Source organism: Rhinolophus ferrumequinum, chromosome 23, assembly GCF_004115265.2.
Source record: "Rhinolophus ferrumequinum isolate MPI-CBG mRhiFer1 chromosome 23, mRhiFer1_v1.p, whole genome shotgun sequence".
NCBI lineage: Eukaryota > Metazoa > Chordata > Mammalia > Chiroptera > Rhinolophidae > Rhinolophus > Rhinolophus ferrumequinum.
Genome location: NC_046306.1, coordinates 9604194 through 9617908, shown reverse-complemented (window position 1 = coordinate 9617908; position 13715 = coordinate 9604194). Strand labels below are relative to the sequence as shown.

The window sequence follows — 13715 nt, the reverse complement described above, 5'->3', positions numbered from 1 at the left end:
CTCTCCCCAGCCTCTTGGAATCTCTCTCGTGTGTGTGTGTGTGTGTGTGTGTAGGTCAATATCAGTCCAAGATTCAAGGGGACTCGATTGTAGCTCTCCGAAGCTCTCTTTCTGTGCAGCTCCTTTCCGGTATTCTAACTGCTTTGGCCTCCCCCAGCTCTCATCTGTCTCCTCTTCTCAGCAAGACTGAGACTGCTGGGCTCAGTTTGGGGTTCCCTTCCCTCAGCCTCAGCCTCAGCCTCAGCCTGAAAACTGCATCCAAGCAGTAAGGTGGGCCAGGGTCTGGAGCAAGAGTGGTCACCTTATTTGTTTCCCTTCTATCAGGAATCATAGTTCTACCCTGCCTACCTCCCAACATCAGATGGCAGTTTTATTCCATATCTTTTATCAGATTCTCTAGTTGTTTATGGCAGGACAGCAATTAGTGTAGCATTTATTTCTTCATGGGCAAATGGAAGTCCCTGGTGGTTTTGTTTTGTTTTTCCCTTTTTTGCACCTCCCCCCACACACACACACACACTCCAGTTCAAGCCGTTGTTTCTCAGTCTAGTTGTGTAGGACACAGCTCCCTGGCCCGTGCTGGTATTATGAGCCTTGTGCTCCCCCCAGATGAGGCAGTCGGTCATTAGTTGTGGGTCAGCCACTCATAGCAGCTCTTGCCGGCTGCCGGCCACTCACACTGGCTTCCGGCCCCTCATGCTGGCTGCCGGCCGCTCATGGCAGCACAAGGTAGCCCACGGCAGCACTCAGCAGCTAACGGCAGCTCACGCCAACCTCCGGCTGCTCACAGCAGCCCAGCTCTAGGGAGAGCCGTTGTTCACAATCTTAGCTGTAAAGGGCGCAGCTCACTGGCCCATGTGGGAATCGAACCTGCAACCTCAGCATTAGGAGCACAGCGCTCCAACCACCTGAACCACCAGGCCAGCCCCCTCGTGGTTTTTAATGCCTCTGTTGAACAGAATTCTTCCCACAGATCACTTTCTGGAATCACATGTGGATACTCCGTAAACAGATCTTGCCAAAGAGGAAGTGGAGAGGACTCTGGCCATTTTCACTGGAGAAATCTTTGTAAACATCAGGGTTTTGTTTGTTTTTAATCCCTAGCCAGTTCTCTTGGATAATTTCATCCCGGTATCTGCCATCAAGTTCCCTCTCTTATCTTTCTTGAATTTTGGCACTTACATAAACATTACCTGTGAGTCATTTGGCTCTAGCCTAGCTATTTTTACCTCTGTTTTTCTAAATTGTTCCCCGCCAATTTGAGCTGAACACTGAGTACCTGGTGGCAAAGATAGATGTTGTACATCCATTTGGAACTTGTGGTTAAAACATGGGAGTATTTTACTCATCTTTTCTTCCGAGGCAATGTTTTCTGTTTGTAAGCGTTTCGTTTCCTGAGGGACCTCAGCCGTTTGTGCCAGTGAGGCCAAAACCAGCCCAGGGCAGCCAAGAACACATGATCCAGCTCTGGCTGATGGGCTCAGCTCTGCCCACACTTGACCTTTGGGGTATCTGTCACTCAGCGATTTCAGAGAAGGGTAGGGTGGCCCTAGTGTGTTGTGAGGACCCTCCAAATCCTACCGTAAGAATATAAACAGGAACGGGAATACTTTGGCTCTTTCCTCTTTCCCTCTGTGCTCTGCTTTTCCTTGCTGTCACAAGGACCGATAGTGAGAGGCACCTGTGACCAGCAAGCAGGACACTCTCTCCCTGTGAATCATTGACCTAACTCGTGTGTTTAGAACACGGTGGCTAAGGACACCGGACAGACCTGGATTTGAATGCCAGCTGCACCTCTCATTAGCTGAGTCACCTCAGACAGTGGACTTAACCCCTCTGAGCATCCACTTCCTCATGTCATGAAAGTACCACCCTAAGGCAAGGACGAAAGGGAGCAGCTCAAGTAAGAGTCCTGTGTCATTACTGGGGTGACCATACGTTTCCCCTTTCTGTCCCAACGTGGTAAATTAATAACACCTCCTTTCACTCACAGAAGTGTCCTGGTTTCAACAGCAAATTAAATAGTCTCCCTAATTATTACTCAGAAGCGTTAGCTATTCTCAGAAACTTCGTCCTAATTCTATCAGTGTTAACTTTTTCTGTTGTTCATTCAGTGAGCCAGTTTTGAGGGCTCCCTTTGCCCTCTGACTCTGAAGAGTCAAAGATGGATGGACCCTCTCCACCTTGCGAGCTGAGCCAACTCTGGGCTGAGGGAGGGGCATTGGGGCAGAGCGACACTCTGTCAAGATGAGTCACAGAGCATGGAACTTCTGGGGTTGAAGGATAAATTTGCAAAATTGATGAGGACATAATACCTTCTGTAAAATGTTGAGAACAGGTTGGCCAAAGATAGAATGTATTGTGCAGCACTGCCCGTGAGAGAAAAACTGCAAGCATCTAAATGTTCATCAGTAATGGCGAAAGATGAAGGAAGTTTGGGTCCATTCTCACTGTGAAACACTATGCAGCCCCTTAAAAAATGAACTTGACCTATTTGTACTGCCATGGGAAGAACTTCCAAGATACATTGTTAAATTTTAAGAAAGTTGAAAACCCACTCATTCATCCATTCAGTAAATATTTATTAAATGCCCACCCTGTGCTGAGAACTGTCCTTGGTATCGGGGCTATGGGAGTAAACAAAACAAGGTCAGGTTCCTAACTGCAGAAGAAAGACAATAAGCAAGTAAGGAAACACATACCAGAATCTCAGGTAGTGAGAAGTGACATGAAGAAAAGAAGTCAGAGTAACATGGTAGAGAGTGGCATAGGGGCAGAAGCATCACGAGATAGGGTGTCAGAAGGTCTCTTGGAAGAGGTGGCACTTTAGCCAAGACCATTGAAGTGAGCAGGAGCCAGTGTGGGAGGATCGGGGGTGGGGTATCTGGCAGTGGGAACAGCAGGTGCTGAGGGTCCCAGGGAGGCCTGAGGGAGCTTGACACGCTCCAGAAGAGCAGGAAGACCCTGCGGGGGCCGGGGGGGTAGACGCAAGCATCCCGTCCCACAGGGCTCTGTAGGTGCAGAAGGAGTTGGAATTCTGTGATGCGTGCAAAGGCAAGTGTTGGAGGCCTTTTAAAAAATCGCTGTGCTGGTATGATATGCCATAGATCTAATATGATCCTGTTTATTACTTTTTCAAGATAGCCGAACTTCATAATGGCATGGGAACAGAACTGACGATCTGCACACCAAACTGTTAATGGTCAATAGTAGTTACCTCTGGGCAGGCAGCGGGAATGGAGACTCTCCGGTTTTACTCTATACCTGTGAGTCTGGATGCTAAGCAAAATGTGTTTATTATTGGGTATTTGGCAAAGAAAACTGACTATGGTTTGACTCAGCCTTCAAGAAGTACATTTGACCCACAGTAAGATACGATACAGTGGAAATTGTACCGGGAGTCCCTTTACACATCTGCCTTCCAGACCTGAATCCCTTACATCTTTATTACGTTTAAAACCATGGACTTAACGGAGATCAGAAATGGATTCTCTCCTTCCTCCCTTTCTTCTCTTCTTCTTTCCTCTCTTCCTTCCTTCTTTCCTTCTTTCTCTCCTTCCTTCCTTCCTTCTTTCCTTCCTTCCTTCCTTCCTTCCTTCCTTCCTTCCTTCCTTCCTTCCTTCCTTCCTTCCAAGAGGTGGACCGTTTTGGTGCACTCTTATCTGCTTCCTTAAATGACTTTTCCTTCTAAAAGAGGTAAATGTGTCAGAAGTTCTTACAGGGCACTTTTATCTCTAGCAGTGAGCCTGTTTGCGCTGTTTATCCCGTTAGTGTTTTTACAGCCTGTGTGGATGGCAGCTGCTGTGGCTGAGGGTGGTCTGGGTGGTGGAGAAGCCACCTTTGCTTAGGGAGGACACATAGGGCAACACTTGAGCTGTCCCTCAGGCTTCTGCACCCACTGCTGACCTTGATTCTTTCCTTTAGCACCCAGAACTCGAGAGATGCCCAGAATCCAGACTAGCCCAGGCCAAAAGTGGTGGCTGGCTCTCCACTCTTGCACTGGCCAGAGGCCCACTTTCATCTGGTCTGTTCAGTCCCCAGATTGGGCTTGTTTATCTGTACAAAAATGTTTGAATGTTTGCATTAGTTGCCATTATTAAATTCAGCCCCCAGATGGGGTTTGTTTATAGAGAAAATGTCTTAAACATTTGATTCAGTTGCCATCATTCAAAGTCAGGAGATTTCCCATAAGAAGCAGATACCTGGCGCCTCCCAAAAACCCAAAGGAAGACTGGTCAGCCCACGGCCCCATGCACAGGGCTGACAGCAGCCCTTTGTAGGTGGGCTTGTACCTTCTTCACCCACGTGCTGCTCACCGACTTCCTGTGTTCTGGCCCCTGAAGAGCTTGAGTTTCCTATCGCTGGCCTAGTGCACCAGATGAAACTGGCCAGCCAAACCCCCCCCTGCCCTGGGCCTGGCCCCTTGGTGAAGAGCCTGAGGCAGGAAAGTTCCCTGGGGGCTGGCACTGGGTTCTATCTAATGTTCAGTCCTGAAGGAATTTCCGTGTTCCACTGCCATCTGACTTCCCAGAGCCTGGCTTTTTGGAGCGATTATTTAATGTCAGGACTCCCTGGGCTGTGACAGCCATCTCTGTGGGCAGGACTGCCACATGGGTGGAAGGCCCTTCATGTCACAACTTAAAACTGGCTCCAGCTCCTCTGGGGTACCATTTACTTCCAGCTAACAACTCCAGAGTCTCAGCTTTCCAGTGAATTGATAACTCTTCTCAACGCAGGCTAGTGCAACAAAGTCCTTTGAAAGCCCAGAAGCCAGCAACTTCCAGCCTGTGTGCTAAAGATCAACTCCATAAAAATGGAGGTGTTGTTCCGTGCCCTCCTCCTCCAGTCTCGATTGACTCCAGACCCAGGTTCTGGGGTCTCCCCTGCTGTTTCATTGCTTTGCCTTCTGATGGCATCAGTGCTCTGCCTGTTGTTGCAGGGTCAGGAAGGGTCAGCTCTCCAGGTGGTCACCTGCAGGAACAGACTGAGAAAAGCACCAGAGGTTTGAGTGTCGTGTGTTTTGCATCTAGCAGAGCAGTGATGCTGAACCACGCTTGAGCTCCACTCTTCTCAGTATTCCGCAGGAGCAAGTAAAGAAGTCTCCTGCCTGCTCCTTCCCTTCTCCCATCTTGTCGGGTGTGGCTTGTGGGCCGCATTCCTGGAACGTCCTGTTGAGCCTCCTTTGTAGGGAAAAAGGAAACAGCAAAGGAATTTGCTATTTCCTAAGAGGGCTAGGAGCTAAAAGGTCCCAGCTACTGCTATCACTCAGGCCAGGCAGGCAGCACAAAGGATAGGATTTTCTTGTATCCTGTAGGGTATTATTTATACAGCAAGCTTAGCATTGAAATGTCTCCGATGCAATTCTATGATTTTCACCTTTTTATTAATGGAAAGTTTGCCAGTAATCTCTGTTTCTCCAAAGCGGCAGAAGCAAGTTAAAATTTCGCTTGTAAAGTTTGACTTGCAGTTCATATATTTTGGCAGCTTATTTGATGACTCTGTAAAAATATCAGCTTCCTTACATGAAATAGAGACTCCAGACAGGGGGACACCTTCCACCCACGTGGCAGTCCTGCCCACAGAGATGGCTGTCACAGCCCAGGGAGTCCTGAAACCCACGTAAAGTGCTTCGGGAGTGATTGGGGTAGTGGACAAACATTGAGACACAAATCTCAGTAAACAAGTTTCAGACTCTCATGGAGAGCTTTAAAAAAAAGACATTACCTTTTTTTAATAACACATCTCTCTATATACGAGTAAGAGTAATTCACAGTGATTATAGGGAAATTCAAAATTAAGGAAAAGTATAAAAATAATTCAAAATCCACCCAGATTCCTATATCCAGATTCTTATGCTCCCTCTCTGCCCCAATTGTGGCTTAGCTGGCCCCCTATATCCGTGGATGACAGTGACAGCCCACAGCTGTCCTGTGATGGGCACTTCACATGGCATACCTTCATCACCCTCCTAATAGTTCCATGAGCGGAACTATTAATTCCACTGTACAGATGAGAAAATTGAGGCTTGAAGAGGGGAGGAAACTTGGCCCAAGGTCAGCCAGAGAGGAGGGGCCCTTAGCATCTCTCTGCAGCGTCCGGGGAGCCTCAGGTGTTATTTTCTTCTCTGTTTTCTTTTCCTTTTTCTTAACACATCTACTACTAGTGGCCCCAAGGACTCATAGGAAGTGGGTGATAGTATTTGTGTATCGTGTGGCAGGTGCTTTTCTGCTCTGATCATGTCTCGGCGCTTCGCCCTTTGTCCCTCTCCAGGCATCATGGCCATCCTGTTCTCAGGCATCGTGATGTCCCACTACACACACCATAACCTGTCCCCGGTCACCCAGATCCTCATGCAACAGACCCTCCGGACTGTGGCCTTCTTGTGCGGTGAGTTGTGCCTCTGTGTGGTCCGCGCAGGCCTACGCTGGGGTGATCATTCTTCTTACCCTATTTGGGGAGTTGAAAGATTCCCTGGCTAAAGAGGCAGCAGAATTCCTCAGAGCCAGATACAGCGTTCCCTTATCTTTTGTTTGTTTTCCAATTGGCTTTCCATAAAGTAAACCTCATCCCTAACAAATGGAACATTTGACGCCTACAATTTTAAAACCAAAAATTATGAGAACTACTAATTATGAACATTTGAGACCCGTGCATTTTAATGTGACATTAAAGTGACATTTCCAAAAATGTGTTCCTTGGAACTGAGACTGATGGGGGTTAGATGAAAAAAAGACTCCTTAGTCAAAAAAGAGTTTGGGAAATCCTGGGTAAAGAACGCTTAACAAGTTTCTGAACTGCGAGACTTTTCAGCTAATGTACACTGTGAATTTCTGAGAGAAGAATATAGTTACAGAATTTCCGCAACTCGTCCACAAGGAGCACCTTTGTTCACATAACTGGGGGACGTTCTGCATTAGAGGTGTTATTGTTGGACTGGGGTACACCAGGATCACTGTTTCTGAGCCCTTGTTCCTCCCACACTCGGATGTATTCACATACCTCCTCCCTAGTTTCTCCCTGGAGTGAAGGAACCACCCTCACCCTGTCCATTTGCACTGGTCCCCCAAGTGGCCGTGCCTGAGCTGTCATTCTCAGCGTCTCCCTGGCATTTCGGTGGGGCTTGTCTCATTCTGAAGCCCAAGTCCCACACGGTCATGTCCTAGGAGGCAGGGGCAGGCCGTGCAGAGATTTTGTTCCTCGGATAAGGAGCTCAGGTGCCGAGATGTCAAATGACTCACCCAGAGTTTCATGGCCCAGAAGTGAGTCTGGAAGCCAGGTCTGTTTGCTTGTGGTCCAGGGGAGATTTTTTTTCCCAGCACCCCTCTCCAAAAGTCATGGCTAAAGACTCTGACCCTGAGTCTCGCAATGAAATAAATGTAAAGCAAAGTATCCATCAAATTCTAGTTCGTACCCATCAAATCGGTAAATCTTAAGTCTGACATCACCCCCTTGTGGCATGGGTGTATGGAAAACAGGTCCTGTTGATGGGCGTGTACGATGATGCCATCTTTTTTGGAGAGACATTTGCAGCATTGGTCTGAATTTTAAAAGCACGTGCTCTTTGACCCGCAATTCTACCTACCATCAGGAATGTTGCCTGTACGCAGGGACTTTTGTTCTGGTTTGCAGTGTCAGAAATAGAAACAGTCAAATAACCATCGACAGAGGATTCATTAAATTAACCATGACATAGCCATATAATAGAATTTATGCTGCCAGAGAAAAGCGTGACACAGATCTGAATGTGCTCTGAATAAGCTGATTTGGAAAGATCACAAAAATATTTATTGGGTCAGAAAAAAATTCAAGGGGGAGAGGGGTGAGTCTACTGTCCAGCTTGTGGACTGGTTTTAAAAATCATGTACATTTGAAGAAAAAGCATTGCTGAAATGTTTTAAAACAGCCTCACTGTTTTATCATGTTCAACTATTTTAAAATCCAGTCTTTGTCTCCATGGTTAGTAGGCTATTCTGGGGGGGTGGGGAGAACGTCAGAGTTGAAGCAGGGAGCCTAGTGCTAGAAATGTGTAAGGTACTTCTCCTTTGGGACACACAAACGACTGTCTGTACAGTGAGTGCAGATGTCAGACTCTCTGACTTGTGGAGTGGAGCTAAAAGTTGAAAATGTACCTCTTCCTGTAAATCCTGCAGGATGTAAGCCGTCTTCTAAACCTGTGGCGGCGTTTAATATGTGAAGTCAATCATTTGGCTTTGTCCGCTCCAGCAAGGAAGTTAACAAAGGGCCCTTTCACACTCGTCATGTGGCGTCTGCAGTCATTTGCTCTGAATTTTTGCCACTTTGCCACAGTGGGAATCCTTGCTAATCACAGTGTTCAGCAAATGGACTGATTCATATATTTATCATCTTCCCTGGGTGGGAGAGTATTTACTTGCATAAGTATTTGACAGTTGACTCATTAAATTAGGAGATTTTGAATAGCAAGCACATGTTGCTTGTGTGATAGAAAAGAATAAGAAAATCAAAGTATACAAGTTTCACCCAGGTATTAGTTGCAGAATTTTCCAGAAAATAAGCAAAATGTTATATTGGATTCTGACTTATTTATGAATGTTCGCTTAATATTTTCGTACTGTATTGGAAGAAAATAGTTGGGGCTGAATAATCCATTCTTTGGTTTGTTTCAGAAACATGTGTGTTTGCATTTCTTGGCCTGTCCATTTTTAGTTTCCCTCACAAGTTTGAAATTTCCTTTGTCATCTGGTGCATAGTAAGTATTTTCCTTGTTTTTTATTTAATTACTTATTTGTAGATCAATAACCACACGTTCTGGATTCATTTATGTAACTGTTAACTTTTTCAGAGTCAACAGCTACATAGACACTCTTCTGTTTAAAGTTTCTTTTGTTAAAAAATCACAAACATACAATAAAGGTAAAAGAGATGGAATTAAGTAAATGAATATCCCCGAAAAGAATTTGTGCTTCTTAAATGGACTTGAATGTTATGGTCTTCTTTTAAAAGTACAAGTTTTTTTTGTTAGGTGGTAAAAGCAGATTTCAGACTTAAATATGTAATTGAGCATAACCATGTGAAAACATTATGCGTGGAAAAAAGAAAATACGTAAAGAAAACACAGCCAAATGTTGCTGGTGCATTTAGAAGTGGAGATAATTTCTTTTCTGTTTTCTGGGTAATTTATAAGGCATCTGCTTACTTCTTACTGCTTTTGCTTCAGATGTACACTTGTACATCTTGTACATAAGCATGACCCTTGTACACTTGTTTAAAATAAAGATGTCAAGGCCTCTAACTCCCCTGGAGATTGATCCAGGGGAGTCAGCCCAGGTGGTTCTTACCAGCAAGAAGGTTTGGGAAACGGTTATAACTGGACTGGTGGTGGCAGTAGGAGACAAATTAAAATATACCTCTAAAAAAGGGAAATAAAAGAAAATCATTTGCAGTAGAATCAGATCCTCTTGGGGAATGGAGGGGGGTGGGGAAATGTTTATTTAAAAGAAAGGTCCAGCTCCCTCAGACACCTGATCAAAGTGACGGTTTTGGCATTTAGCCTGGTGTTTCCAGGTGACACATCTGTATTCCTCCCTATGCCCCTATTCCCTCAGTCGGAGCTCAGCTCCCATAGGCCCTCCGACTGGTTCATACTCCAATCCCTAATTTGATCTTTTTGTTGCCCTTTTAGACTTTAAGACACTTCAGAAGTACACCTTATTGCTGTTGAAATCATAATTCACCGTCAGTTAACTGTTATTGCCAGCCCCACTTAGTAAAACACAGCTATCAAGTGAGAGGCAACCTTTTTTTTTTTTTTTTAGCAGTCATCTACCGTGTGCAAACCAGTGAGGCCTGCTGTTTGGCATATGGGGAAACTGAGGCACAGAGACACTAAGGAACCCTAAGGAAAAAGATGTTTCTCCTTGCAATCTCGGTGTTTCCACCTCTCAGTCGGCAAGAGCACGGTGCTTTTGTCACTGTTCTCTGTGTTCCAGACTCAGGTTTTAGGAAAAGCGGACAGCAGCAAGTCTTTTCAGAAAGTATAATAATCTTTAGTGTGGTCTCTGGGTAAAAGGGGCCACATTTGGTCACACCTGAAACACAAGTGTAGGAATGAAGATTGGATTCCAGTGGGCTGGGAAGAAAGGGAAAATAAGAAGATGCCCTGGAGTGGTGCCTCGGTTTCCCCTGAGCAGGCTGGCCCTGCTGCTCTTCAGATGGACTACCTTAGACTAGCTCAGTGGTCAAGGGCATGGTCTTTGGGGACTTAACCAGGTTTGAGACTTGGTTCCAGCACTTCCTGCCTGAGTCAACTGGACCAGTTGACTTAACCTCTATGTCTCCTTTTCCTTGGCTCCAAAATGGAGACAGGTATACCTACTTCATAAGACCTGTGTAGGGCTCTAATTTTAACAAGATAATGCATATAAAATGCTTAGCACACTGTGTGGCATATAAATGTTAGATGATTGGGAGCCGTTATTAAGTTGGCCATCCAAGGCACATCGTGCAAAGCACACTCAATTCGTGCTGGTTCAAAGGATAAACTTAGAGCCTACAGAACGTACGTGTGTATATAACCTTTTCAAGTTAGTTATGGTGAGAATCGAGATAAAAAAAAAAAGAAAGTAAATTAATAAGTAGCTCTAAGTATCCACTTAGATAAGATTAAACTTTACATAAAGCTGTATTCTGTTAAGAGCCACATGCCCGTGGAGCAGGTTAGGAACCAAAAGCCACAGGAAGTGACTGGCCAGGCAGATGCGTGTGGCCTGCTTTTAGGACCGACCTTCGCATTCCGTTTGCTCCAGGAGCAGCATTTCCGTGCATGGGCTGGCCCTCCTCAGACTTCTCTCCTTTCCCTGAGGGGGGCCCCCAAGGACAGGCAGGAACACCTTGTCTGTCCCTCCAGGACTGTGGGAACGACGAGTGCGGGTCTGTCCCATTGTGGAGCACCTCTGGAGGAGTTCGAGTGCCCTTAAATTAATCTCTGGGAACTTCTGCACAGCCTCTTGGTATTCAGTTTGTTCTGCTGTCATTACTAAATCCATTGTTGATACCTTGTTAGTCCTCTCTTTCTGACTACTGAGACGTAAGGTACAAAGCTTTATCCTTTCCCAGACACATAGAAAGCAGGCAGCGAGGGCCACACCCCAGCCAGGTTTCTGACTCGCGTTGTGTTATTCACACCCTTTATAACCGAGGGGAATGCTGCAGGTATAATGGGTGTGGTACAAAGTCTGTGTGAGCTTCCACGAGCTACAACTTGAAGAACCAGAGGTTTCCGTCTAAGCCTGGGTTTGTTGCTGTTAACAGGTGCTTGTACTGTTTGGCAGAGCGGTGAACATTTTCCCTCTTTCCTACCTCCTGAATTTCTTCCGTGATCATAAAATCACACCGAAGATGATGTTCATTATGTGGTTCAGTGGTAAGTCCAGTCTTGAATGAACAGTCGAGGGAAGAAACCGCTTACAAAGGCACGACACACTGTGCAGAGAGGGCATGTGGCTAGAGCCCTTGAAAACGAGCATGCTTCGTCAGCCAAAAATCTCACGGGCCCCATCTAACGGGCACCTTCTGTAATCCAGGCCCTGGGCGAGGCCGTAACAGTCTCCCTCACCCCGGCACTGTGAAATGGGAAGTGCGCGCCTGCTCTACAGACAGGGCTTGCTTGGGATCCCGTGACCACAGGAGGCAGAGCTAGGAGTTGCCTCCTTCCATCCCCTCTTTTCCTGATACACAGGGCAGCCCAGGGCAAGATGCCCATGTGCAGCTCTCACCTGTGTGCTTTCTAGGCTGGTGTAATCGATACCGGGTTCCCCCGAAAATCAGACCTGGCCGGACCATCAGCTCTAATGCGTCTTTTGGAGCAAAGATTAATATAAGACCCGGTCTTATTTTACTATAATATAAGACCGAGTCTTATATAATATAATATAATATAATATAATATAATATAATATAATATAATATAATATAATAATATCAGAAATACATTAGGGGCACAAAATAAAAAAAGGTTGAAGTCTAAATGTCTTTGTACTACAGGCTCAATTTGGATACTTTTTTTCATTCATTCACTACGTTCTGATAATTTATTTGAATATTTCACTTGCTGCTTAATCATCTTCCTCTACTTTTTAAAGGATTGAAATGATTTCATTAATCTTTGGCTCCTAAAGAACTGGATCCTTAGGCCTCTTTAAATTTATTTTTGAGCAATCCAGTTTTTTCTGCTTATTTAAATATTATAATTAAAATATTTTCTGTGTGGGTTGGACTTTAGCAACATGCTTTAATTTGTAAGCTGTTTTCTATCCAATAGCATATCTGTCAATTTCTCAGACTTCTTTTTCCAAAGACCTTGTTAAAAGATATACCTGTGTGTGAGAGAGATATGTATATATGTACGTATGTATATATAGTGACAGAAACTTTTTTCTCAATCTCTTTTTCCAGTGAGGAAAAAAAATTGTAAAGTAGTTGATCCAAGGTCTTGAAAATCTCAAAGAAAATCTAAGAAACACATCAGATATTTTATACAGTTATATGAGATATTTAGGGAGGGGGGCATGATAAGAAACCTCTATAGGGAAGTGGAGTGGTGGGGAGTGCTGGGGGAGTGAATTTTCAACAGTGAGGGCTGTTGGTCCCAGGCGTTCTCTCCCAGGCCATCCCGAGCCCTCTTTCCATGGATTTGCACCCTCTTTCCTAGGTCTTCAACCTCTGTCTCCACTGGCTCCTCCCATCATCATTTAAACAGTTAAGAGTCTTCTCTTTTCCCAGTAAAAAACCAACAACTTCAACCAAAGTCCTGCCCCCACATCCTCTCCATCTGCTTCCCCATCTCTTCCCGTCATGGCCAGACTTCTTTGAGTGGGCTGTCCTCACCCATTTTCTCCACTTCCCCAACTCCTGTCCACGGGGCTGGATTTGGCCTTGCCCAGGTCACCAGTGCCTCCTGCAGCCAGACCTGGTGGGCACTGGTCAGGCCTTGCCCCACCCAGCTCCTCAGCTTTCAGCTCCTTACTCTCACCGACTGGCCTTCTGACTCAGACCTTCTTCCCCCATTCCCGGACCTCCGAATTATGCCGCTGGTTTGCCTCCTTTCCCTTCAGGGGCTCCTCAGGCTCGCGTCCAGCTCCCCCTCCTTTACTGATCCATAAATATTGGCTTCCTCAGGACTCGGCCCAGACCCACTTCTGCTCGTTTTCTCACCAGCTCACCCGTCATGTGGCCTCGCTCTCTCTAGTCCCCGAACTCCCAACGCTGTTCCCTCTGACCCAGGCCTTTCCTCTGAGATCCACACTCCTGTGTCTGAATCCTCCGTGGAGGTTGTGGAGACATTGCGATGTCATTGTCTAGGACTGAACTTCCTTCCTGCTCACCCTGCTGCTTTGCCACCGTGTGTGTGATCACAGAGGTGTGACTTACTAAATGTTTGCTGTGTGCACACGCTGTTCTGTGCCACGGCGTGTCATCCCTGGGCCACCGACATGGCAAGCCTTGTTTCTCATCCCTCATAACAGGTTGAGCGGTTGAGTTGAATCACTCACCCCAGCCTGGGAGGCCCAGGGGAAAGCAGGAGGCCCCGAGGTGACCCCAGGAGCCAGACTGCAGGGCCCACGTCGGACCATTGCACGGCACAGCCTCTTGGGACACCCCACCCACTGAAGGCCTGGGCATCCTCCAGGCCCTGCTCTCCCCTGCTCACCCCACTTCCTGCTGGCCCCTATGACCTG

At 46.2% G+C, this 13715-nt stretch overlaps 1 protein-coding gene across 3 annotated transcripts in view; it reads left to right on the top strand.

Moving 5' to 3' along the window:
• Nucleotides 1-13715, top strand: part of SLC9A8 (solute carrier family 9 member A8) — a 59303-nt gene that overhangs the window by 39780 nt on the left and 5808 nt on the right. For all 3 annotated transcript variants that reach the window (XM_033094844.1, XM_033094842.1, XM_033094843.1), the window contains 3 exons: nucleotides 6271-6387; nucleotides 8646-8728; nucleotides 11290-11401. In XM_033094844.1, coding sequence (XP_032950735.1) covers nucleotides 6271-6387; nucleotides 8646-8728; nucleotides 11290-11401 — 312 coding nt within the window. The remainder of the gene's footprint in view (nucleotides 1-6270; nucleotides 6388-8645; nucleotides 8729-11289; nucleotides 11402-13715) is intronic.